Raw genomic sequence first — 27,911 nt, forward strand, 5'->3', positions numbered from 1 at the left:
GGTGGACTGGTACCTCTTTGCTTGCCTAGCACAAAATGGCGGCAAGGTAACAAAATGGAGTAACTTTGGTTCTCTGGCATTGGGCTCTCTCTCTTTCCTGACATGGGATAGGTGCTTAACTCCAGGAGAGGATTCACAGCTGAGAAGCTGAAGTAAATGGAAACTCCTTCTTCTGACCCAGACTTCAGTGCCTAGCTATTTTTGAGGGGAAGGGCATCGACCCTCACCTCATCCCCAACATTTCCTATTGGCTAGCTAAAGTGACTCCCTACTTAGTGTGCCGGCTTTTGTGGATCCTATTCTTAGGCACTTACCTCTATATGCATTGTACAGGGAGCTTGGGATCCTAATTTAAGGCTGTGGATTTTACTAGGGAGAGGAAACCAAGTTAAGCATTGGAACACTGAGTCCCTTTTGTAGATATAGCCCTTAGGTTATAAAACCCACATTTGAAGATGTGCATGCCATGCTTAGCAGTTTGTAATCAAACAGTAAGGCTCAAATTCTGCACCTGAAAGATGAATGTTATTCTCTCCCTCCAAAGCAAAATAAAATTAACTTTACCTATAGTGATGTTTTGTTTATCATTTAACAAAAAAAAAACCCTTTCAGTGAAATCCAACAAGTAAAATTTCCTTGTGTAAATTCTGCATTTGGCATTTTTATTTATTTATTTGTTGTTGTTTTTGTTCATTAGGGTGCTTGTGGACTCATTATTGCAAGGTAATGAGCACCTAACTTCCATGGAAGGAAGTAGGAGTTGAGAACAGTCAACAGCTTGCAGGGTTGAGCCTTGTACTGCATAATCTTTAATTGTATTCATGAGCATTCCTTCATACAAGTAGTGTCTTAGTTTAATGGGACTATGTCTGTAAGTGCTCATGAATTTAGGGGTTGTAAAGCCTAGCCCTAACTGTTCAGCATGTCTACATTTTAGCGGAGAACAATGGTAGTGTGACTGTTGTGATGTATGATGGTTAATAAGCAGGCATGAGAGCATTATATAGGTCATACTTTATTTTTTTACAGAATTTTGATGTAGTCAGCTGGTGTGTTTCAGAAGAAGCCATGAGACGCCTGAAACTGCAATGGTAAGAGAAGAAATTAATTAATGGCCCTTTTTCGCTTTTGAAATTTTGTGTATAAAAATATAACATGAACTTTTTTTAATCTATTGAAGTTTTAAAAATATTTAATGTCGGCTTGTAACAGTACAAACTCACCCCTGCAGTGCCTCCTGCTGGTCGTCCAGGGAATTAGCTTTCCAGCCTCTGGAGCGCTCTCTGCAGGCCAGTGATCCACCTGTCCTCTCCTTCCTGGCTCCCGTGTCCCTCCCAGGACCCCGGGGCCCCTTGCTCTGGGTGCTGCCCCCTGGCAGTACCCACACACTAGGTCTCCCCTCCCAGGAGAACCCCCACCTACTATCCCCACCTTGTCTCAGCACTAGGCCACTGCCAGTCACCAACTACCCCCACTCCCTGGGGCAGACTGCAGTATAGGCCACTTATCACTGGCAAGGAGGGTTTGGGCCTGCTGCCTTAGCCTACCCTTGGGCTGCTCTCTGCAACCCCCAGTACCCCTTGGCCTTCCACTAGGCCACAGCCTGGGGCTATCCAGGCTGGAGCTCCCCAGCCTGTCCCCAGCCCTACTCCACTCAGGTATATTATCCCTAGCTTTCTGCAACCAGGCCCTTCTCTCTCTCTCTGCACTCAGAGAGAGACTGCTGAGCTTCTGGCTGCCCTGGCCTTCATAGGGCCAGCTGAGTCTGTTTGGGGCGTGGCCAGCTGCAGCCACTTCCCCAAATCAGCTCAGCCTATAAACTACTTTCTCCAGCCCCAGCCTCCTCTGGACCGGAGCAGGGTTACCACCCTGCTACACACCTCTCCCCTCAAACTCTTCACCCCCTGGGGGGGGGGAAGGGGAGACTTATGGCCTAGGGTCCCCAAAGTTGGCCCTCCAGGGCTGCCCTTCCAGGCTTGCACGTTTTCACTCTGCAGGCCAGCTCCCGGGTACATGTCTCTGCCTGCTGGCAGGCCCATTCTGCTGCCTCGCGTCGTGCCTGTAGATCCTGGTCCCCCAGGCCCTCTTCCCTCAGGGTCTGGGTCCCCTTGGTCATCTGTCCCACAACCACCTGGGTCCATTTTGTTCCTTGGACATGGCCCACTTGGTCCCTAGCCTCTTGCTCTGCCCACTCCTTCTGGGTCTCTCTCTCTGTGACTGGCGTGGTGACAGTCTGGGTCCCAGCCTCTTGTGGTGTCCCCTCCATCCCAGTCACCACCTCGGCCACATTTGGTCCCTCCGTGCCTACAGGCACCTCTTCTTGTTGCCCCTCAGTCCCTCTGAGGGGGCAATGCCTCTTTAGATGGCCCGGTTCCCGGCAGCCCCAGCAGGCTTCTCGCCTCTGGGCTGCCCGGGACTTCTTATTGTCCCTTTGGGGTCCTGTCCCCTTACCAGGACCGACGTGGACTTCTTATGTTGGGCCTGGGCGTATCCTCCACATATTGTCCGACCGCCCATAGGCCCAACAAGTCAGCCACCGCCCAGGTTGCTTCACCCGGCAAGCCGTTCTTGGGACCTCCCCTCGTCCTTGCTGGGGTTGCGACGCCCGGCCCCTACCCCAATAGGGACAGTCCTGTGCCACATGTCCCACCTGTTTGCAGGCGTAGCAAGTCCTGCGCCCCTTCACGGGCCGCCTGGCCTTGGCGCTCCACTTCGCGTCCTGCTGGCAGCTCCTCCAACACTCCTGCTGGAGGAGTTGGACTAGGGTCCGCTGCACCCTCACTAGCTGGGCCATCTGTCGATGGAGGGCCCCTTGCACCTCCCATCGTTCCTGCTGGGTCTCCTGTATTCCCTTCAGGACGTCAGCCCCCTTCCTCGGGGACAATGACACCGGGACCCACCCAGGGACAATACCTGGGGTCTCTCCATAATATACCCCGGTGTATACGGGATCCATTGTCCTGTTCCTCAGTTTCTCCACCGTCTCAGGCAATAGTCCTGCTGTCCTGCCTTGTCGCTTGTGTCAGGGGTGGACTGCTTATGCCTACATTCTCCACCAAACCGTAACGGTATGGACTCACCCCTGCGGCGCCTCCTGCTGGTCATCCAGGGAATTAGCTCTCCAGCTCCAGCCCATTCTGTACCGGAGCAGGGTTACCACCCCGCTACACAGCTCAAAATTGATGCCCATTTAAAACTACTGTCTTGGTCTCGTAAGATCTGGAGGGGAAGAACCATCCTCCCTCAGGTCAAGGAACAAAAGTGGAGCCACTGAACAGCAACTGCAACCTTAATTTCACAGTTACCCCTGGAGCTGGTGCACTGTTTTTTTGCAGAAGGAGGGCCCAGTGGATTTGTGTAGTAATGGATCCAGCAGAAAAGTCCTTCTCTCCCACCCCAGACGCAACCTGCCTCCATACCATCTCCAAATCCTAGCGTTGTGGCTCAAGGGAACCCTACCAGAAATATGTTCATGTTATGCTGGGGTCCACACCCCTGACCACATTCTTTGTATTTTCCCACCCTAATACAGTGAATGAAACTGCAGTGGTTCTACTGTGTGAAGATCTCTACGTGAAGAACTGCACACAAGAAGCTATTAGCAACATGCAACAAGAAGTTTTATTAATTCTACAAAACCCACAGAATATTCTATATATTCATGAGCACCACCTTCTGGAACCTTAGATAACTATTTACATATATACACACATAGGTATCTCATAATATTGCGCTTATGGGGTGTGGGAAGCATTTACAATTAATCAGAACCATTGAAGAACCACCTCAGTCTGCACTTACTTTAAAATGAGTCAGAAAGTTACAAATGTCTCCATTAAATAAATCTTTTCTTTTAATTCTTGAATTTCAGGAGCTGGCTAGCCATTTTGCTGGTTTCATGCCTAAGAACGTATGCATCAAGTGCCTCTAAACCCAATATTTTACTGATGATGGCTGATGATCTTGGTTTGGGGGATGTAGGCTGCTATGGCAATGATACACTAAGGTAAGGTCACATCGTCATGGTCACTGTGGCATGGATTGAGGAGCTGAAATTCATCAAAATGTCCCCATAATTTTCATCTTGGTGTGTAGTATTGTCCTCTCGCCGGGTGGAAATACAGAGTCAAGAAAAAGGATAGGCATACTTGAGTCAACCGGTATTCCACCATCTCATTATACATGAAAAGTGCGCTTCATTTTCCTTTGGAGTGTCCTAATGATAGCACAGTAGGCTGTGGCTTACAATAGGTATGAGAACAGGTTCAAAACTACTTAATATTAGAAAAATAACATATCAATTAAAGTAACCCTGGGCTTACTTATTTAGGTAGCTGCCTGTCATCTTAGGTGATCAGTTTAAATATGTTCTTTTCAGTGTACAGTATATAGAAAATAAATGGGCAACAGTAAGTGTTACGTTGTAAGGGACTTTCTTGGGATGGTTGTTGATTCTTTTGTCCAGACGGACACGCATGCGCACATACGCGTGCATGTACTCCAAGGTTACATTTGAAATTGGGATTTGACACCAAATGTCAGCTCCAACCAGCACAGGTTTAAATGTAATATGTGCATGGAATGATGTCTCCATGTCCATCATATAGTTATCCCAAGATTGACTTATCCATTTTTATTTAGACATATTAATACTGTGTGTGTGTGTGTGTGTGAGAGAGAGAGAGAGAGCATGAAGAAAGTTCTTGGATGAAAGAGAAATTTCTTATTATAGTCATTATTATGTGTATTCTGGGTATTTTACACCTTCCTTTCTCCAGCTTTGGCAGCTGCCAAAGAGTTGATGCTGGACCTGATGTGGAATTTGTCTGTTCAGTATGTCAAATCTTATGTTTCTCCAAAGGCTGGTGAAAATGTATGTTCACTTTAATAAGACAGGCTAGCTTTCTGCCAGGCACAGTACATGCAGCTATTGTTTTTCTCTTTGGAGAGTTTTCCAATATATGGTAATCGTTTTAATTGCAAAATTGAGATGTTTTTTAAAAGGAAAATATAATTTAAAAGTGTAAGAATTGTTTCTGAAGTACTGAGTGGCAGGCACAAGAGACAATTGGATTGTTTGTTTTTTAAAGATTTAACTGTACTATGTGTTTGCAATCTCAGTCATATACAATATATAAAAAGCTTTAAATCAACAAAATGTTACTCAAGTCACGTACTACAAAGTGATAAAACAGAAAAGGCCCATTCTCTTATCTTCACTTTTATTTCTACAGTGAGAATGCAAAACATAGTGGTTCCCTTTCTGCGAGCAGGAGAAATAAATCCCTGTATTGTCATATATCCATATCTGGTTCCATATGTCAATGCAGTATATGCTTTCTTCATCTGGGATGTACTCTTTGGTTCTTATTTTTCTTATTGCACGTTATTTATCCAGTGTAACTGATTTTTTATTTTATTTTAATCAATACCACTTGGGAGAGGTAATGGTAATAGGACTAATATAAACATTTTCTCACTATTTAGTTGTATATAAAGCAGACAATGTATAGATTCATCCATGATGGTCTTGAACATGCTGCTTTATTTTGTGTGTGTCTCAAATTTGATCATAGTTCATTTTTCTTTTTAGGACCCCTAATATTGATCAGCTGGCAAAGGAAGGAGTAAAACTTACTCAGCACATTGCTGCAGCTCCCCTTTGCACACCAAGCAGAGCTGCTTTTCTGACTGGCAGATACCCTATCAGATCAGGTTGGACCTCTCTTTAATGGTTCACTGCTGTCTAAACAGTACAATTTTCTATTGCAATTCCTTTAAGTAGATCTTGATTAAATAGACCTTGTGTCCAGTTGTATGGTTTTTGACTGCATATCATTGCATTTTGGTTTTAAATAAAACATGATCTTCCATTCATCGAAGAGAATAATAGGAAAAGAAACAAGTAATTTATTATTTTGTATTATGCTTTAGGAATGGGATCCAGCACTAAACAGCGTGTTCTTTATTGGACTGGTGGCTCAGGAGGGCTCCCTCCAAATGAAACAACTTTTGCCAGAATACTGCAGCAGCAAGGTTATACCACAGCACTTATAGGTACAGTATGTAGAAATTAGCTAGACTACAGTTTCCAATCTATAAAACTTCTTAAGCACTGTAACATTTTGAAATATAGCCCATTTGTTTACAAAAAACATAATTTACATATCTGATAAGCCCAAAATGAATAAATATGGATGTACAAAGTAAACTGAAAGCAGTTCAGAAAACAGGATCTGGTGAATTCAGTACATAATGTTTTAGGAAACACCCACAAAATATGCATTGACTTATGGGAGCAGTTGCTTGCCAGACACTACAATAGTCTTAAACAATTACTGCTCAGTCACTCACCTGCTGGGTGAACTTGCTATGTTTGTGCATCCTATATATTACCAGAGCCAAGTCTCTTACCAGGACCTTCATGAGCTGTACCTATATTAGGTGAGGCACAAAGTGGGAAGACACTCATTGACTTCAGTGGTGGATCAGGCCCCACACGGAGGGCAAAAATCCCACTGAAGTCACTAGGAATTGTGCCTGAGTAAGAATAGCAGGATTTGTCCTTTAAACAGCACTTTTTTTTCCCCCAAAAAATATTGTTCTAAAAAGTGAAAGACACTTATTGTGTTTAAGCATACTGGGGGTGAAAATTAACCTTTTTGTAGATGGCCAGCACAGGCCTCTACACCATTTCAGTTTTGCTTAGCTCTTAGTTTGTGGGTTTAAGAGGGTGTCATAACTATAAAGGGAAGGGTAACAGCTGTCCTGTGTACAGTGCTATAAAATCCCCTCCTGGCCAGAGACTCCAAAATCCTTTTCCCTGTAAAGGGTTAAGAAGCTCAGGTAACCTGGCTGACACCTGACCCAAAGGACCAATAAGGGGACAAGATACTTTCAAATCTTGGGGCAGGGGGAAGGCTTTTGTTTGTGCTCTTTGTTTGGGAAGTTGTTTGCTCTTGGGACTGAGAGGGACCAGACATCAATCCAGATTCTCCAAATCTTTCTGAACAAGTCTCTCATATTTCAAACTTGTAAGTAAACAGCCAGGCAAGGCATGTTAGTTTTACTTTTTTTTCTCAACTTGTAAATGTACCTTTTACTAGAGTGTTTATCTCTGTTTGCTGTACTTTGAACCTGAGGCTAGAGGGGGTCCTCTGAGCTCTTTAAGTTTGATTACCCTGTAAAGTTATTTTCCATACTGATTTTACAGAGATGATTTTTACCTTTTTTCTTTAATTAAAAGCCTTCTTTTTAAGAACCTGATTGATTTTTCCTTGTTTTTAGATCCAAGGGGGTTGGATCTTGATCCACCAGGAGTTGGTGGGAGGAAGGAGGGGGGATGGTTAATTTCTCCTTGTTTTAAGATCCAAGGGGTTTGGATCTTGATCCACCAGGAGTGAGTGGGAGGAAGGAGGGGGGATGCTTAATTTTTCCTTGCTTTAAGATCCAAGGGGTTTGGAGCTGTATTCACCAGGGAATTGGTGAAGAGTTTCTCAAGGCTTCCTAGGGAAGGGAACTAGCTTCGGGAATGGTGGCAGCGGACCAGATCTAAGCTGGTAGTTAAGCTTAGAAGTTTTCATGCAGGCCCCCACATTTGTACCCTAAAGTTCAGAGTGGTGAAGCAGCCTTGACAGAGGGACTTATTAATATATAGGTCTTGTGCTAGCTCTCTTCAAAGGGATGAACATGACTAGGGATAGTGCAGACTGGTTCTCATGTTATACTGTAAAACACAACCAACAGCAGCTAGTAGTACTCAGAGGTCCTTTACCAGTCTTGTAGCCACTGACACCATAGTTATAGGCTCTTCTATAACTATGCACTTTTCTGTGTCAAGATATATTCTTATTGTGCTATAATATAACTTAATTATGGTCTGTGTAAATAACAATTATTAGTATGCTGTAAGTTATACATTCTGTAGAATTAGAACACCATATTTTGGGGATCATTTTAAAATAAATTTAGCCAAATAAAGTTGAAGTGCGGGGGCTGACCATGTGTAAATCCTGTTACAGAGGACTTCCCTCCCAGGAGTGGATGTCACACTAAACTTATAGGCTATCTGATGTACTTACCATCAGCTCCTTCTTGGATCCCAAAGGATCCTTCTTTAGAGAAAGGGCTAACTTCCAATTTAAGTATCAAAAAAAATTTCCATTCTTGATCTCATTCAGTATGTCTCTCCCCTCATCTGGGCTTTCATCCTAACTGGAATTCTGTTAGTTGAGTTAGATGAGGGTAAATTGGTTTTTCTATTTATTATATGCTTCCACATATAAATTTTAACCTCTTCCATCCCTGACCTAGACTCGGCTGATCTGTTTTATATTTTCATTTAGGAGAAGAGCCAAACTTTTGGGAATATAGGCAGGGGCACCCAGTGTCAATGATATCTGATTTTAAATCTTTCATTTATCTTTTAAGGAAAGTGGCATCAGGGTATGAACTGTGAATCCCACAGTGATCACTGCCATCACCCTTTAAACCATGGCTTTGACTATTTTTATGGCATGCCTTTTACCCTTGTGAATGAATGCCAAAGTACAGAAAATCGTCGCCTCAACGCATTGGTGCAAGCTAAATATTGGCTTTACAGTCAGATAATTGCCCTTACAGTGCTCACACTTTTGATTGGAAGACTGACCGGCTTATTCTTGGTAAAATGGAAAGCAATCATCTGCTTTGCCCTGTGTGGTTTCCTGTTTTTCATCTCCTGGTTCTCCAGTTATGGATTTGTAAAGTATTGGAACTGTATCCTGCTGAGAAACCATGACATTAGTGAACAACCAATGAAGCTAGAAAAAGCCACTTCCAATGTACTTAAGGAGGCTGTTTCATTTATTGAACGGTAACCAATAAATATCATATTATCCTTTAATGTTTCTTAACTATATTGTTATTGTAAATGTCTCTAATAGTACAAGTCACCATTGGGTTAGGCAGCTAATGTGCTGAGACAACTGACTATCATGCTGACCAGTATTGTTTCATCAATTCCTTGTGTTCCCCTGGCTGACTGGCTCCATCTCTTGCCTCTAATACTTAAACTATGAGCTCCTTGGGGGCAGGGACCAACTCTTTGTTCTGTTTTTACACCGCCCTGCACAATGGGGTCTTGGTCCATGACTGGGGCTCGTAGATAGACAGTACCACAAATAACAACAACAATTTTAGCTTGATGTCTGTAGGTTAACATCCCTCAAGAAAACAGTCCATAGGCTGAACAGTTTATCAAAAGCAATACTGGATTTTCCAACTGTATTAGTGCTTTGTAATAGACAAAGCTCTTAATTCTCACCTTGCAAGTATTCATGTGTGAAATCTGAGCTAACCCACAGTGAATGAGTATCCTTTCCACCAGTGCACAGGGCTTTTGCAGTAAAAATGGCAAAATTCTCCTCTCTGTGCAACACCTTGACTGTGCTCAACCCCCCAAACAGAAATCCCTTTCTCTGTTACAGAGAAAACATCAACCTTTGGGCTGGGAGTTTATACGTTCCTGCTAATACAAAGATATTTTGTTTATAAATGAAATTTATTGTGTGTGAAAAATGTCCCATTCCTGCATGCATCTGGAATTTGTTTTTCTTCAATTTTGCATGTCTGAAACCTCACAAGCATAGTTGTGTAAGATTCCATCTGCAGACATAGCCTAACGTGTCACTGAATAAACACCAAACAATATATTTCAAGGCCATTTGTTTTTTTTTGGGGGGGGGGATTGTTTTTCAACTAAAACTCTCTTTTTCTGAGACAGTGACGATTTATTTTTTGTTTTGTTTTTAGAAACAAGCATGGCCCATTCCTCCTCTTTGTTTCCTTTTTACATGTCCACATACCCCTCGTCACCACAGAGAAGTTTCTTGGGAAGAGTAGACATGGTTTATATGGAGATAATGTAGAGGAGATGGACTGGATGGTGGGTAAGTGGTCTTCTTTTTTGAATGAGACTGACTTTATTTATTTAAATTTGTCTAAAAAAAATTAAAAGGCATGGTAGGTACCCGATATAATTTACAATAACAAATAGATTTAAACTGCCTGAAACAGGTCTCTACAATATACAGATGTGCCCAACGACCAGCACCCTGTTACACTGCCCCTTGCTTTAAACATATAATGTTATTCTTAGGAAGCAATACAAGCAGTTGTTTTGGAGTCTCTCTCTTTTTTAATTAAAACTCTATTCTGTGCAGTGCTGTGATAGTATATTGTAATCAAATTGTAGAATACAAACACTTTATAACATCTGGCCTCAAGGAATGCTTTTAACATACATTTAATTCAGTATGGTTCAAACATGACAGTTGTCAGTATAAAGTTGAACGTACACAGTGTACTCAGTCTCCTGTGGTTTATTTCTTGTTGCGCATATCTGTCTTGGGTACCTATATGGCTGTCATCACCTTAGTATCTGAGCACCTCTCACAGACTTTAATGTATTTATCCCACAACATCCCTGTGAGACAGGGAATTGTAATCTAATGGCTAGGGCACTGGATTGGGACTCAGTGACTTGGGTACCATTCCTGTCTCTACTGCTAGCCTTCAGCAAATCACTTCCCCCTCCCTGTGCCTCAGTTTACCCATCTGTAAAATGGGATTAATGACGCTAACTGCAAGAAACCTTGATATCTACAGATGAAAAGTGCTATATTAGACCTAAGTATTAATAATTATTATTATAATTATCACAGTTTTACAGCTGGGGAACTAAGACACAGAAAGGCTAAATAATCAAGGTCACACAGGAAGTTTGTGGAGGAGCATAGACTAGGTTAGTGCCCTAACCCCTAGACCATCCTTCCTTTTGATGCACTTCAGCTGTTGTTCCTTCATCTGTAGCCACAAGAGGCACCTATTGCCAGTGAGTTTCCTAAAAGTTATGAGATCAGACCTGCTCCCCAGCTTTTTGCAAAAACAGCATAGGTGCCTATCTCAGATCCTAGCGAGTGCTCCCTGCTGGCCATCCAATAGGACTGCTGTGAGGAGAGTCCAAGCCTCTGTGCTCTGGATCCACAGGGTGTTAAGCTTCTGGAGCCTCAGCAAGCTGCTGCACTGTTCCTCCCTTGGCCAGGGCACTTACTCTCAGTCTGGTACCCCTTCTTGGAAATGGGCCCTAGGACAGGTGGGCTGAAGAGCTCCCTCAGGAGCAGCACTTCCCCCTGAGATACCTAAACACACCTCTCCTAAAACTCCACCCCAAAGGTGTGAAGCTTCTGAAACTCTCTCAGGGGAAGGCAGTTGTGGTGAGGCATCCAATATACACACACATGCTATGTATAGTCTAAAACATTTATACTCTTCTATACTTAGTTGTACAAAGCACAAGATAGTACAGAGCATTTAAAACAATAAACACTAAACCCATATTTAATTCCCTTACCATGTCAGGGCATGCTTTGAGCTGGTATCTGAGTCCCTGTTGTGGTCCAGAGCTCTTGAGGCTACCTAGGTTCAGGACAGTGGGCAGTGCCTGCCCTCCCAATTGGGCTGCTACTTACTATGTGACACCTCTCTCTCTCCTGGCCAGGAGAAAATGGACTGCTGTCCTGAGCAGACAAACTTCAGCCCTTTTTTTAAAACCAGTCTTTTGTCCAAAGAGAATAAATGTCCAGCAATTGGATACTTAAGAGCCAGCTGCCCTCTACTGTTATTCTTATGCCACCAGCTTTTGGAATGTTCAACCCAACATGGAGACAGACAGACCATAGAAAAGGCAAATGTTTGAACATTGAAAGTGGAGTTTGCAGCCTGACACAGATACTAGGGTTCATAATCTTACACAGAATTCATAAATTGTACAGACATATTCCCAAATCATCACAGTGCCTAATCCCATGAGAGGGTTTGCAGCTCAGAATTCCAAGCAGAGGGAGGTGCCTCCCTGCAGCCCCAACTTAGGTGCCCAACTTGCTGAGAGGGGCAGGGTTTAAAACACCCCTCTTACCTTGGTATCTCCCATTGACTAGTTTACGAGGGGAAACGCTAGCATACTGGGCTTTTGTGGTTCCCATTCTGAGATGCCCTCTCTTCCCAGTCATTGTCTATGGAGCCTAGGTGCCCAACTCAGATATGATCAGGGCCGGCGCTTCCACTAGGTGACCCTAGGCGGTCGCCTAGGGCGGCAGGATTTGCAGAATGGCATTTTGCCATCCTCGACGGAAATTTGGCGGCGGGGGGTCCTTCCACTCCGGGTCTTCGGCGGAAATTCGGTAGCGGGTCCTTCACGCACTCCGGGACCTGCCGCCGAAGTGCCCTGAAGATGTGGAGCAGAAGGACCCGCGCCGCCGAATGCTCAGAGGAGGAGCGCTGCCATCTAGGGCGGCAAAAACCCTGGCACCGCTCCTGGATGTGATGAATCCCAGTGATTTTCTACATGCCTAAAAGTTAGGTGTGGTGACCCTCAGCATCACCACACCTAAGTTCCTTTGAGGATCTAACCCCCACTGACTTCACTGGACTTTGGATCAGGTCCTTAATGACACATTTGTAACTCCATTTCTCAGTATTGAATAGCGCTATTTTTCTTTATTTATAGGCAGAATTCTGGATGCTATTGACAAAGAAGGCTTGAAGAATAACACATTCACTTATTTCGCATCTGACCATGGAGGACACTTGGAGGCTCAAAAACAAAATGCCCAATTAGGTGGTTGGAATGGAATATACAAAGGTGAGAACGCTGTAGACTATCTGTCTGTGGGACTTTATAGCATCTTCTTTCTTAAAATAAATAGGTCCAGGTTGAATATATTTATAAAGTTATATTCTGCTTTATCATGGAGCTCAGAAAGGCAACTAAAACCCAGATAGTTTCCAATATCCAGACTCACCAGCATCTATACTTTATATAACAATACTGTGATATCTGAGCACCAGTCTTTAATGTATTTATCTGCAACACCCCTATTAGTTAAGGAAGTACTGTCATCCCCACATATAGATGGGGAACTAAGGCACAGAGAGGCTAGTGTGCCTGCTGACATAGGAAGTCTTGGCATAGCAAGGACTTAAATCCTTATCTCCAAAGCCCTGGGGTAGTGCCCTAACCACTGGACCATCCTTCCTCTCTTCCATACCAATAATTCTATACCAATAAATGCAACTGGATAATGGCATGGAACGTACATTTATAAAATTTGCAGATGACACCAAGCTGGAAGGGGTTGCAAGTGCTTAGAATTCATAATGATCTTGACAAATTAGAGAATTGATCTGAAATCAACAAGATTAAATTCAATAAATACATGTAAAAAGTACTTCACTGAGGAAGGAAAAATTAAATGCACAAATACAAAATGGGCAGTAATTGGCTAGTACTGCTGAAGAAGATCTGGGGGTTATAGAGCAGTGCTTCTCAAGCAGGGGTACGTGTACCCGTGGGGATAGTCAGAGGTCTTCCAGGGGGTGTTCAGCTTATCTAGATCAGTGTTTCTCAACCAGGGTTGCAGTCATCAGGGAGGGGTCATGGGATGGGTTTGGGTCACAAGTGCAGGGCTGGCATTATGGTTGGCAAGCAAGGAAATTGCTCAGGGACCCACACCACAGGAAGCCACACAAAGCTAAATTACATGCTTCAGCCCTGGGACGTGGGACCCGGGCTTCAGACAAGGCTCACTAGTGAAAAAAAGGCTCAAGTATTTTACTGAAGTGTAAGTACAGTATTCATATTCCAATTGATTTATTTTATAATGATATGGTGAAAGTAAGCAATTTTTCAGTAATAGTGTGCTGTGACACTTTTGTGTTTTTTATGTCTGATTTTGTAAGCAAGTAGTTTTTAAGTGAGATGAAACTTTGGGTATACAAAACAAATCAGACTCCTGTAAGGGGTACAGTAATCTGGAAAGGTTGAGTACCACTGCTATAGAGGATCACAGATTTAATGTGAGTCAGCAAAATGATGCAGTTGTGAAAAAGGCTAATATCATTCGCAGGCGTGTCATATGTAAGACAGAGGAGGTAATTGTCCCACTCCACTCAGCACTGGTGTGGCCTCAGTTGGAGTACCGCGTCTAATTCTAGGCACCATACTTTGGAAAAGATGTGGACACATTGAAGAAAGTCCAGAGGACAGCAACAAAAAATGATAAAAGGTTTAGAAACTTGACCTATGAGAAAAGCTGGGAAAAAACTGGGCATGTTTAGTCTTGAGAAAGGACTGATGGAGGACCTGATAATAGTCCTCAAATCTGTTAAGGACAGTTATAAAGAGGACACTGATCAGTTGTTCTCCTTGTCCACTGAAGGTATGCCAAGAAGTAATGGGCTTAATCTGCAGCAAGGGAGATTTAGGTTAGATATCAGGAAAAAAATCTGATTATAATGGTAGTTAAACTCTGGAATAGGCTTCCAAAGGAGATTGTGGTATCTCATCATTGGAGGTTTTATGAACAGGTTGAACAAACACCTGTTAGGAATTGTTACGCCCAGAATTTTCTTTGTACTAGGGTGGTCTCAGGAATACCTAGAGGACACGTCACATTCATCGGATAAATGACTGACACAAGCAGTATATATCTAAAACAACCTTATGATCAGCTGCCTCACCGCTGCTTGTTATTTTTCCAGCCATTTCTTGTTACTACATGCTTCCTTGCTGTCAGCTAATGGTGGAATGATACCTTAGTGATGTGTTTAACTAACGCAAAATAGCTGCAAGGTTTCAAAATAGAGTAACTCTACTCCTTGTCCATCAGTCCTCTCCTTGATGGTTAACATATTTATATTTTAACCATCACCAACTAGTGAGTTTAGTGGATGTTTGGCCTTGTCAGCATTAGCTCAAGGCTCCCTGAGGGACCAAGCAGGTGTTTCTTCTACTTGGCACGATATCTCACAACCCCTGACTTTGCCTCTCTAGGATAATGTAACCCAGGGATCGGCAACCTTTGGCACGCGGCCCACCAGGGAAAGCCCCCTGGTGGGCCGGGCCGATTTGTTTACCTGCCACGTCCACAGGTTCGGACGATTGCAGCTCCCACTGGCTGCAGTTCACCACTGCAGGCCAATGGGGGCTGCGGGAAGCCGCGGCCAGCACATCCCTTGTCCCGCGCCACTTCCTGCAGCCCCCATTGGCCTGGAGCAGTGAACCGCAGCCTGTGGGAACTGTGATTGTTTACCTGCCGCATCCGCAGGTTCAGCCAAACTGGCCTGGCCCACCAGGGGGCTTACCCTGGTGGGCCACGTGTCAAACGTTGCCGATCCCTGATGTAACCATTTCAGTTCTCCTAAAGTGCACACTTTGCAATTGTTTAAACTTTCTTTTAATCCAGAATAACAATCAGTACTACCACCAATATCTGAAACACTAAAATCATGATAATAGGATGTAGAAGTGCATTAAAGAATCTCGTTGCTATGGGAGACTGTGGTAGGGTGGCTGCCCCACGCCCGGAGAGTGTGGGCTGCGGCAGGCCCGGGTGCCTGCATATCACGGCAGCCAATAAAAGAAAGCTTGTTGCGAGCCGATCAGAGCCCAGGTTGGGGACAGCCAATCAGGGCCAAGCTCAGCCATATAAAAGACTGCTCAGGGAGAGAATGGTCAGTCTGTCCCAGGCCTTCAGAGGGGCAGGTCTGTCTCCAGAGCTGGGAGGCCAGCACCATGGACAGCGCAGTGCAGGCCAGCCTTGGAGAGCGGGAGAAGATCCTACTCCGTAGCCTGCCCGGCGGCCGGCCTTGTAGGAAAGGACCTAGCAGGGAGAAGGGCTGTTGGGGAAGCGGTCCAGAGGAACAGACAGAGGAGGAAGGAGAAGGAGGACAGTGAGGCTGTCACTAGAGGGCTCTGGACCAGGACTCAGAGTAATGGGCGGGCCTGGGTCCCCTCCTCCCCCCTTTGTTCCCCTTGGCAGTACACCCAGCCATAGGCCGCAGGAGCGGCCAGCAGAAACTACACCAGATCCCGAGCTGTAGGGATAGGACTTGGAGGCATAGGAGTGTTGATCATCTAGCCCCCAGAAGGGGGTGTGAATGGACAAAGGGACACTGTCGGAGGGCAGTGTTCCAGAAGAGGACACCGTGCGTCGGGAGCAACACGAGTCTACACGCCAACCAAAGGCGGGCCGACCGACGGGACACCACCAGAAGGAGGTGCTCTACTGGATTGAACCAATTCCCCTAGATGACCAGTAGGAGGTGCCACGGTGGTGAGTCCCAACCTTGTCACAGAGACGATCCCAGAAATACCTTCTGCCATTTATGTTCTTGTGTCCCTTTTTACTCTTTCAACAATTTGTTCCCGCTCACTAGATACGTGGTGGACAGTAATCATAACCCTGCGTGCATCAGCTTGAGCTTTTTGTGACAATTTTTGCAAATGTGTATGATTTAAGAGCTATTTAATTAAACTTATGTTCATCCCCAATGAAATAGGATTAATACTAGTATACAGTTGGTAGTGGTTTAGAATTTCCTTAGTTTTGACTTAAGGTAATGTAAAATTAAAATCTCATTGAATTACAGCAACTATATTACACTAACATTGATTTTCATTGGGATCATGATTTACATTAAATAAATGATCAACTGTAAATTGCTTACACAACTCCCAATACATACACATTTATTTCCTATGTACACCACCACAGATCCAATATATGAGAAAGGATTTAATTGCTAGTGAACTTCCCTTTCTCTGAGTTTAAACATATATCATAAGACTGAACAGCATTACTGTTGCAAATATATCCAATTCCATGTTCTTCTATACATGCCTCAAGTTCTACTATCTTCCATAGAGATGTTTGATTTGTGGCCCACAATTTATGCTCCATTGGTTGCATTACACTGTTATTAATGTTCAATCCTAATGCCACAATGGGAGATATCCATTCAATTTGGGCATTAGAAATTAATATTATAAAAGCGGTGGCTTGATTCAGCTGTGCATCATATGTGAAATTTACCATCTTCCACCATGAGTACAAATTTTGCTTAGAGACAGTAGCATGTTTCCACACTATGCTTCTTATTTCTAGTGGGAGAATGCTACTTATCCCATCTCTGAGTCTTTCACCACATCAATGGTCTATGTCTGTGCTTGCATACAAGTCAATGCTATGGACACATTGCTTTAAAATACCTCTACTGTTTGCAATACCTCTACTGTTTGCAATAATATCAAATGATCTGCTTCTTGCAGCTTTTTCCAGCCAGGATGCAAACTAGTTATCAAATAGTAGGTTGTACTTGTGTTGTTTTAAGGAGGTCTTTGCAGGTTTGGATAAAACAGAAGATTTGCAGAAGCCCAGCCTGATGAGCAGCCTGGGTTGCCCTGCCTCCTACCTAGATTTCCTGGGCAAGAGGAGGAGGGAATCCACCATGGGTGCAGTTTGGAGATGGGGAGGCATTCAGAGTCACTGCCACTGCCTTCCCCCATTTCTGCCAGTGCCGAGCTGCTCTGCTCTTCCTAGGTGGGGCAGTGTCTATCCTCAGGGGTGCCATTTAGGGGAAGAAGCGGGTGACTGTCCTGGCCACCCAGGATAGTAAAAATCTGGGAGAGTAGTATATACCTTGATAGTATTCATCACCATGTATTTTTGACAGGTTTCCACACCCCATTTAGGGCTTATTTCCCACCCCGTTTCCATTGGCACCGAAGTTTGGGGCCATCAGCCATTTTGAAAAATTGTTATGTTTGAATAAGGAGAGTGTTGTGTGTTTGTACTTTGATACATTTAGAGAAAAAGGTTGAAAAAATAGAGAGTTTAAAGATTAAAAGAAAAAGAAAGTTTGTTACTAAAATCTTATGGTTTTAACTTTTATTAAAACCCCTATGTAAAAGGGCTACATGGCGGGGAAAATGATTGGGGTCTGTTTTTTAGATAAGAACAAGGAAGTTAAGGATGGAGAGGGAGGACTTAGTGGGGGGAGAAGAGAGAGATGGTTCTTGTTTAAAAATCTTGGGATTCTAGGATTGGTTCAGAAAAATGAATTCTATGACGCTGCTGTAGAACAACATCTGATTGTTCCGCTCCAAAGGTGGTGATAACAAGTCTGAGGGGGAGTAAGCCCGGGAGGTTGGTTCATTCGGCAAAAAGATTTGGAATAGTAAGATCTCTCTCTCTGATTCAACCACGTGCTTTCTATCTTTGCCCTGTGCAAAGGGGCTTTCTTTTCCTTTCTCTAGCCCTGTTCTCTCTTTTAACTTCTCTTTATATGTTTCTCTTTTTACAGGCTTTTTTCTTAACCTATCCTTGTATTTAATAGTTTAAATGCTTTCCTATTAACTTTTTTAACCACATGCTTTCTAAACAAGCTCTGCCTTAGTAAATTCCCTTTTTAAACCTAGCTTTTAATATTATTTAATATTTTAAAATGCTCTTTTCTTAACCTAGCCTGATAGTTAATAGTTTAAATGTGTTTTTCTTAGCCACCCATTATAGTTTTTACCATGTGCTTACTAAACCGGTTTTGCCTTAGTAAATTCCCCTTTTAAACCTAGTTTTTAATATTATTTAATGTTTAAATGCTCTTTTCTTAACCTACCCTTATTTAATACACCTTTTACATTTATTTCAAAATTTTCTATTCTTTAATAACCTGCCAAAATAGGCCTTTAAAATCATCATCTCTCCTTACTCAAACTCACTAAAAATCTCTTTTCTTTAATAACTTGTCTCTCTTCTTTCAAACTAGTCCTTTAAAAACAAAAATCTCCTTTTTTCTTTAAGTTCTTTTTCTATTCTTTAATAACCTACCAAACTAGACCTTTAAAAGCATCTCTCCTTACTCAATCTCCCCAAATAACCTTTCTTTCCTTTTTTCCTCTAAACCTTAACCCAATCTTTCTTTTTTAATCTTTAAACTCTCTCACTCTATTCTTTCAACCTTTTCCTCTTAATGTATCAAAGCACAAACACTCCCCCTATTCAAACATAACAATTTTTCAAAATGGCTGATGGTGCCAAACTTCAGCAGCAATGGAAATGGGGATGAAGGGCAGGACATAAGCCGTAAATGGGGCATGGAAACCTGTCAAAAATACATGGTGATGAATACTATCGAGGGCTATACTACTTGGAAGTAAATTTGTCTCTCTCATCCCTCCCTTGCACCCATGTATCCTTTATCCAAAATACACATTTGGCTCTGAAGTTAAATACGTGTTAACAAAATCAGAAAAAAGAGTTTTCAAAGTGTGATTTAAAATCCCTTCCCCTCTCCATTGCTCAGTTTTAACGAGGAGCCCAGTGGCACCTTAAAGACTAACAGATTTATTTGGGCATAAGCTTTCGTGGGTAAAAAACCCACTTCAGATGCATGGAGTGAAAATTACAGATGCAGGCATAAATATACTGACACATGAAGAGAAGGGAGTTACTTCATAAGTGGAGAAACATTGTTGACAGGGCCAATTCAATCAGGGTGGATGTGGTCCACTCCCAGTAACTGATGAGGTGTTGATACCAAGAGAGGGAAAATTGCTTTTGTAGTGAGCCAGTCACTTCTAGTCCCTATTCAAGCCCACATTAATGGTGTTACATTTGCAAATGAATTGTAGCTCTTCAGTTTCTCTTTGAAATCTGTTTCTGAAGTTTTTTTTGTTGAAGCATGGCTACTTTTAAATCTGTAATAGAATGTCCAGGGAGATTGAAGTGTTCTCCTACTGGCTTTTGTATGTTACCATTCCTGATGTCTAATTTGTGACCATTTATTCTTTTACATAGAGAATGTCCAGTTTAGCCAATGTACAGGGAGGAGGGGCATTGCTGGCACATGATGGCATATATCACATTAGTAGATATGCAGGTGAATGAGCCCGTGATGGTGTGGCTGATGTGGTTGGATCTTCTGATGGTGTCCCCATATCTACTCTAGCGACAGAGTAGGCAACGGGGTTTGTTACAGGGATTGGTTCCTGGGTTAGTGTTTCTGTGGTGTGGTGAGTATTTGCTTCAGGTTGTGCAGCTGTCTGTAAGCGAGAACTGTGAGAGTGACAGATCAAAAAAATCTTGTCTTGGAAATCGCTACAGGGTTTGTTTAGTAGTCAAGATTTTTTAGGTCGTTTAAGTGAGATACAGTCCCACTAAAATAATCATGTAACATCTTATAACTTTTTTTTTACACATACTTGGGGCTCAAACTATGGCTCTGATCCTGATATTACTCTCTCGGGATCAATCATGGATAATTTCCATCACCCACTTCCCTTTTGGGGAAGCAATAATTAAAAAGCTGTTCAGGGGCTGGGGTAAAATTTATGGTGCATATTTAGGTCATTTGATCAAGAGGTTCCCAATATATGTCCTCCCCCTGCATTATGAGCTTCTTTTAACTTTAAAAGTATTCTAAAATCCACATGCATAATGAGATTGACTATGAGATTGGTATGCCACAACAGGGGCAATAGTGCAAGTTTGGAATAATTTGGTTCAGGCGTTACTCAGGGCAGGTCTTCACTACAGTGGGGGGTCGATTTAAGATACGCAAATTCAGCTACGCAAATAGCGTAGCTGAATTCGACGTATCGGAGCTGACTTACCCCGCTGTGAGGACGTCAGCAAAATCGACCTCCGCGGCTCCCCGTCGACGGCGCTTACTCCCACCTCCGCTGGTGGAGTAAGCGCGTAGATTCGGGGATCGATTGTCGCTTCCCGACGAGACGCAATAATTCGATCCCCGAGAGATTGATTTCTACCCGCCGATCCAGGCGGGTAGTGTAGACCTAGCCTCAGATACTGCTCCCCCCCCACACACACACAATAAGAAGAATATTTTAATATTCCAGTTGCTCTAAAACTGACATGCACAGTGAGACTATATTGAACAATGATATTCCACAACTGAAACTGAGGTGGAGAGGAATTCCCATTGAGATGAATGGATCACTTCACACCACCCAGAGCTATTGTGTTAGATTATTCATCTCTTTGGAGCATCCTAATTCATCTGAGCACACCCTACTGAAGTGAATGGGCCATTCCATACATCAACAGTACTCCTCTACTGCAGAGCGCTGTGCAGAGTCCATTCCTTTGTATATACTTCAGGGAGCTAGTGTAAAGTCTGGGGCTCCCTGCTATTCCTCTTGCTGCCTCCAGCTGGTAGATGTGCTCCTCACAGCCCTATCAGTTACCATCCTCCTTTCTTCCCATGGCCCTTCCAGCTCTACCAGGAGCATGGTGGGGCCAGGAGGAGGGCAGAACTGATAGCTAAAGTGGCAGATCTTTCCCCTCCCACGAGTGCCCTTCCATCATGCCTTCTCACGAACACCTCTTCCTCAAGAAACAAGGGAAATTAACTGCAGAAAAAACATGGTTAATGCAGGTCTTGTTCACATTACAGCACCTTTGTCAGTATATGCCAGCTAGACTCACCCCTGCTTAGTACCCTCTTCAACTCAAGAAGTGTGTTTCAGATTCCTGCTGGCACTGCCAGTATGATGTGCCTTCTCTGGCTTGTCAGATTGGGTTTATATCTGCTGGTGAACCACAGCACCAGTCATTAGACTGCTTTCCAGGCTTGTGAACGACCTGTGGTTCATTAATTTTATACCAGTGTAACTCCACTGATTTCATTGGGGTTGCTCCTGATTTACACGGCTACAAGTGAGGAGAGAATCAGGCATAGGCACCGACTCCATGGTTGCTCCAGGGCTCAAGCACCCATGGAAAAAAATAGTGGGGGTGGTCATCACCCACTAGCCACAGCTCTTTCAGCTGAGCCACCATTCAGCTGTTTGGCAGATGGCATGGGGCCTCGAGGGAAAGGGCGGAGCATGGACAGGAAGAGGCGGAGTGAGGGAGGGGACTTAAGAGAGGGGGTGGAGTGGGGCACAGCCTTGGGGCAGAGTGGGGGGTAGAGCACCCACTGGGAAAAATAAAAGCCTATGCCAAGACCGGTCCCTGCTCCTAGATCTTTACCTAGCAGATCTCATTTTTCCTTTTTAGTGAGAGGTTTTGACAGCAGCTGTATTTCCACCCAGCTTTGCTATCCTTTAAGCAAAGACTCCACATACCTAATACACTGTGGCTGTATGTTTGACATGTTCATGAGGGTTAAGTCTCAAGTATTACCTTCTTCAGAGAATAACTGAGATCTACCACTAATTGTCTTTTAATGTCTACTTTTATTACATAAGGGACGACCTTAATTTGATCAGCTTTGGACACCCACAATACAGAAAAGGTTCCATGCACGCTGTTAGGACCAACAATTTTCCATAATCCACTTCCCCCTTTGTTTCATTTTATTATTAGAGTACCTTTACAGCACTGCTAGAATGTGGTCTGAATTTTTTTTTCATATTCCTACATAGCACACTTCCTTCTAGAATTGTCTCAGAGAATACCTGCAGTTGTAGATTAGTTTGTGGAGTGCTTGAAGACTGTCAACTATCTCCCAGAGTCTCCTTCTGCGTCTATGAACCATTTTGCTATGCTCCCTCTACTTCTGGTTGGAACTGCCAGATGAGCCCTTTTTATCCCACGGTTGCTTTCCTGAGAGTCATACGAGATTTCAATCTCTCTTCCATTGACTTTGTGTTTGTTCTGTCAGATCTTGGCAATCAAGGAGCCCTCTACTGCGGTTAATTTATATTTAAATCACAAAATTCCACATTAATGTTGCAGATATGAATTTTGTTTATTTTGGAAGTTTTAAGAATAAAACTGTCCCTCATGCCTCACAACCATGAATTGCCCTGGAAGCCATAGGAGAAAATGGCCTAATATAAAGATGGTAGTGATATTCAGCTGGGAAGTTAGCACTGCCTTTAACCTTGGCTTTCCTTGCTCTCCTAGATTTAGTGAGTTTTATTTTCATTTAAAGAGTGTTTGAATATTGTATTCTAATCTGTAAATTCACAACAACTTGAGTCCCTGTCCTAATGACTCATCACTTGTGGTGCCATTTCTCTTACAACAGGTGGAAAAGGCATGGGAGGCTGGGAAGGAGGGATCCGTGTGCCAGGGATATTTAGATGGCCGGGAGTATTGCCTGCGGATACAGTTATTGATGAACCTACAAGTCTTATGGACATTTACCCCACAGTGGCTCACCTGGCTGCAGGGATAATGCCTCAGGATAGGTATAGAGGCTGTTTCATAAACCATATTTGCTCCATTTCAGTTGAAATGAAAAGACTGATATTGCGCATCCTGATATACAGTTGTTTGTTTTAAAGGGACACTGTCAGGTTAAAAGTCAAACAGTTTTAAAAAACAAATGTCCTTCTCTTTCCTCCTGCTTAGCTCTACCTATTCAGTATGATTTTGAGGAAAACACAAAGAAGACTGGTTCACTTCTTAATATAAAAATAGGATTAATTTAGTTAAATTCTGTTTTCTTTCATAAACAAACAATAGGAACGAATTTATATGTGTAATTCCCTGGGATGATTCTGGTTTTCTTTAAAAATAACCTCTTGTATTAGAGGTGCATAGGAATTTGGGAGGCAGTAATGATTTGTTAGAGCATAAAGCAAAGGACTGGGAGCCTGGACACCTGGGTCCTATTTCTGGCTTTGTCACTAATTCAATGTGTGACTGACAGTGGGCCAGCCACTTAGACCAAAATTATAAAACTTTGGTACTTAGTTAGGCTCCTACATTCATATTTAATCATCTACATGTGACCTGATGTTTCAGGAGTTCTGAATGCCAGCAGTTCCCATTGACTTCAGCCTTAGTCACCCAAGTTTGAAAGAATGGTCTTCCCAGTGGCTACAGTTCATGCTTTTGTCAAATGATCATGCTAACATACATCACCATAGTGATTTTTTTTTAATGTACTTGTGTTGTGAGACACTTGGAGCAAAGGTGCTGTGGAGGTGTGAGCTATTAAGTCTTTGTTCCACTGACCCAATTAGAGCTGGCTGAAATTTTTCAGACAAATACTGTATTTGATGAAAAATGCACTTTTGATTGACCTGAAATGATTTGTGAACATGACATGAATAGTTTCAGCCATTAATAAAATGGCCAGAGGAGGGGAGAAGGTGATGCTGTCCTCTGGTTGCCATCCTGTCACTTTTAACCCCAGCGGTTAGGGTACTCACCCAAGAGGTAGGAGACCCAGATTCAAATCTTTGCTCTGGAACAGACCAAAAATAGAATTTTTCAATTCCCTGAAAAGTCTAATTGGTTGGCGTTTTTTTTTTTTTTTTTTTCAGAACTGCTGCTAAACTAAAAAATCAGTTGCTCAAGTCTCTGTAGCTGGGGAATCATATATAATTTTAAATTTTGCATTTCTTGATTCAAATGGTAGCTTGTTTAAGAATTACCATTTGCAATGAGAGTACTGACTACACAATGTTCTCACCCCAGTTTGATGACTTCCATTCTCTCCCTCACATTAGAGTGATCGATGGTCGAAACCTGATGCCTTTACTGCAGGGAAAAGTTCAGCATTCGGAGCATGAGTTCATGTTTCACTACTGTGGGGTATATTTACATGCAGTACGGTGGCACCAAAAAGACAGTGAGTATAAATATTTCCCCCACAACAGGTCAGATTCGATTAATAATATATAAGCAAAGTCAGGACAGCCTCTACCATGACATCTGGTAGTGAGCGTGGAAAAGGACTTCAGGGACTGATCTCATTTGTTTGGGCACACCCACCCTACCAAGCATGATGGGACTGCTTGCTCAAATGATCACTTTGGCTGCTGTGGGATCCCCAGTCTCTTTGTTATTGGGGCAGGAGTAATAAACTGTTGTTATCCTGGTTATGTGAATCAAGGACAGTAGAACTGTACTTGGCATTTTATGACGGAGGGACTCGCCCTCAATTAAGTAGCACTTGCTAGGCAAGGGACATGGGTTCCAAAACCTAGAGAACTGAGAGAGGTTGGGGACAGGTATTTGTACCTGGTAGTGTAGGCCCCAAACACCAATTTGATGCCTCCTCTCTCCACTGTGTAATAACAGGGATAATTAGGAGTCTTGTTACTTGCTGCAGAGCTGAAATCACTGATACCTAGGTCTAAGCATTAGATCTACTTTGGGCTAGTGGTGCACCAGCACTGAGGCTCCCCTACTACCAGTGAAATCACTAAAGAGCTGAAGTTACTAAGAACTGAAATCACTGAGAGCTGTGTTAAGTGGGGGCGGGGGCTGAAGACATGTTGGTGAGCAGCTAGCAGGATGGCTGGTGGGGAGGAGCAGCTAGTGGGGTGGTGAGCGGCTAGCAGGACGGCTGGTGGGATGGTTAGCAGCTCACAGTGAAGACTGCAGCAGAACCTATAGCAGTGTGTGTGTACATTTATACAAAAGAAAAATCCAAAATGATATGCCCTACTGCACATGCTTGGGTCCCTGGGGAGAGGACAAGAGGATAAACACATGACAGATATGGGCGGCGGGTACCATAGGCTGGGGGAGGCTGTGCCTCCCCAAAAAGCCAGGTGTGGCCCCACCCACATTCTGCCCCCACGTACCCCTCCTGCTTCCCGCCTGCTCGACATGCAGAAGTGTGGCTCCTCCAGTCCCCCTGTGCGTGGCCCTGGCTCGGATTGGGGCTGCGCCAGTTGCCCTCCCGGCGCTCCGGGGTTGGCGGGGCTGTGGCTGCTGGCCCTCCTGGTGCTCCAGGGCTGGGGCCACGCACCGCCCATCCTTCCAGGGCTGGGGGGACTGCAGCCAAGGCCGCCCACCCTCCTGGCGCTCCGGAGCTAGGGGGGCTAGCAGATGTGGTGGGGGGCACTCTGGACTCCAGCAGGGGGTGCCCTTTGAAGGGGCAGAGCCTCGGGCAGAGGGGGCAGTGCTGGGGGCTAGCCTCCCCTATTCTGCAGGTCACACGCTGCCCATGAAGATATATCTTATTCACACCGCTTATTGCGCTACTATAGAAGGTGCTCAGTGATGAACGCAGTACAAAAGCCTATATAGAAGAGAATAGGTAAAAATATTCGGGGTGACCTGTTACCTTGATACCGCACCTCTGAAAGTTTCAGTATGGCTGAGTTGGTAGCTCTCACACTTTCTCCTGTTACAAAGGAGTGTGATTCATGGCTATTACTAAGGGTTGGATTTTTAAAGGTAAATGTAGGCACGTAAAGACTCAAATAGGACCTTATGTGAGATTTTGAAAATCCACTAGGTGTCTGTCTGCATCTTTAAATGCCTAAATACCTTTAAAAATCTGGCCCTTGGCCTACAGCCAGTGCTTTTATTGCTCCAGCTGCAGAAGCATCAGGAGAGCTACCAACCAAGTGATCATGAATACAGCTTATTTTTTTAAGCTTCAGAAGTTGTTTGCTTATTTTCAAGAGTTCCGTATTCTCTGTTTAACTGGGTTTTCCCTTTATAAGGCTCAGCTGTGAAACATCTTTCTTCAATTACACTAATTGACAGCAGCTGTAATGCATTTCTTAATTATGACAACTCCAAAACCCTCAAACAAACAAACTTCCTTGCTGATATATTCTTAAAGATGTCAAGTTCCCCTAAGAAAAGGAGATCTGGGAGCTAGGGACTGGGAGCTAGGAATTCCTGAGTTCTAATTCCTGCACTGACACAGAGTCCCCTACCTGCATACAGTATAGTGTCAGAATCCATGAATGAGTGGTTATAGGAAATCCATGTTTCTCACTCCTGATGTCTGAGTTAAAGGCAGAAGGTGACGGAGGAGACCGTCCCTTTCTCCTCATTTAAGCACTATCTCTAAAACCTTGAGCAAGTCACTTAACTTTCTACCTTGGTTTCCCCATCTCTGAAATGGAGGTAATAATTTTTAAGGTCTTCACAGGGGTGTTGTGAGGCTTAATTAGTTACTGTTTGTAAAGCCAATAAGTTGATCTATGCCTCTAAACATTTCTCATAAATATTAAATACATTTTGAATGGAATATATCAGCTATTGTATCTATCATATTATGTACATGTATAGCCCCATCACTGTAGTATCTGAGCACCTCACAGTCTTTAAGGTATTTATCCTCACTATACCTTTGTGAGGTAGGGAAGTGCTATTATTCCCATTGCACAGATAGAAAACTGAGTCACAGAGGGTGACTGGGGACAATTTTTTTAAAGGTATTAAGATGTTGTTGTTCGCTGTTGGGAAGCCTATGGGCCAGATCCTGAGAGGTATTTAGGTGCCTATCTGCCTCTTTAGGTGCCCAAGCCCACCACTTAGATGCCACTGACATTTTCAAAGTTGCTCCTTAGCTGCCACCTAACCCCAGAGATATCTAAATCCCCCAGGCTCCTAAAATTTCCACTAGTCAGCATTTGCAAAAGCCCCCTAAGGCCTGACACCATGCCACAGCTAATAAGCTGCTCGGATCCTTCTCTCAAGCCAAAGCCCTGAAGGCCACAAAGATAAGGAGAATTATCTATATCGTCAGTGAGGTCCAATCCCTGTAGTTGTGGTCTGAGCACGCTGAAATCTTGATGCCTGTCAGGCCCTGCTGCAGGAGGACTAGATGCAGGCCACTGGTGGAGTGGGACAGCACAGCACCCACCCAACAGACAGCCATGGACAAAGAGAAAATAGGGCAAAGCATGAGAGAGGCATTGAGTGTGCAAGAAAGAGGGACAGTTTGGTTGCTAGGGTGTGTGCTAGCTACAGTGGCTATGCTGGTCTTGGTACCTAACGGCATGAGAGGGTCCATGCCAATATATCCTGAGTGTAGGGAGACACCTGTTAGCCTGGTGCACTAGGTCAGCTGCTTAAGTGTCTATGCCCTTCTCCTCTGCATTTTGATCCTGTTTAAGTCCTGATGCTACCCCACGAGCTGCTCTGAACCCTTGTTCACTCCGTAGCCCAAAAGAATTCTCAGACTAGGAGTTTCCCTGCCTCTCACCCCAGTGAACCTTCCAGGTCAGGCCTTTCTCAGGGCACCCTTACCAGATTGGGTTTCACACAAATGACAGTCATGGGTGATCAGGTCAGGAATTTTTGATGCTGGGGTGGGGTGCATGCATCCTCTCGAATACTCCACAGCCCAGGGGCTAGGAT

General features: G+C 43.8%; 1 protein-coding gene across 1 annotated transcript in view; it reads left to right on the forward strand.

Annotated features, from left to right (window-relative positions):
* The first annotated feature begins 1,034 nt into the window (after window positions 1–1,034).
* LOC117871297 (arylsulfatase H-like) overlaps window positions 1,035–27,911 on the forward strand; it is a 35,037-nt gene continuing 8,160 nt past the window's right edge. The window contains exons 1-9 of the mRNA XM_034759139.1: window positions 1,035–1,091; window positions 3,872–4,006; window positions 5,594–5,715; window positions 5,935–6,057; window positions 8,431–8,854; window positions 9,793–9,929; window positions 12,548–12,682; window positions 22,876–23,038; window positions 24,308–24,429. Coding sequence (XP_034615030.1) covers window positions 1,069–1,091; window positions 3,872–4,006; window positions 5,594–5,715; window positions 5,935–6,057; window positions 8,431–8,854; window positions 9,793–9,929; window positions 12,548–12,682; window positions 22,876–23,038; window positions 24,308–24,429 — 1,384 coding nt within the window. The 5' untranslated portion in view covers window positions 1,035–1,068. The remainder of the gene's footprint in view (window positions 1,092–3,871; window positions 4,007–5,593; window positions 5,716–5,934; window positions 6,058–8,430; window positions 8,855–9,792; window positions 9,930–12,547; window positions 12,683–22,875; window positions 23,039–24,307; window positions 24,430–27,911) is intronic.

The sequence above is a fragment of the Trachemys scripta genome, chromosome 1 (assembly GCF_013100865.1).
Source record: "Trachemys scripta elegans isolate TJP31775 chromosome 1, CAS_Tse_1.0, whole genome shotgun sequence".
In the NCBI taxonomy this organism is placed as follows: domain Eukaryota; kingdom Metazoa; phylum Chordata; order Testudines; family Emydidae; genus Trachemys; species Trachemys scripta.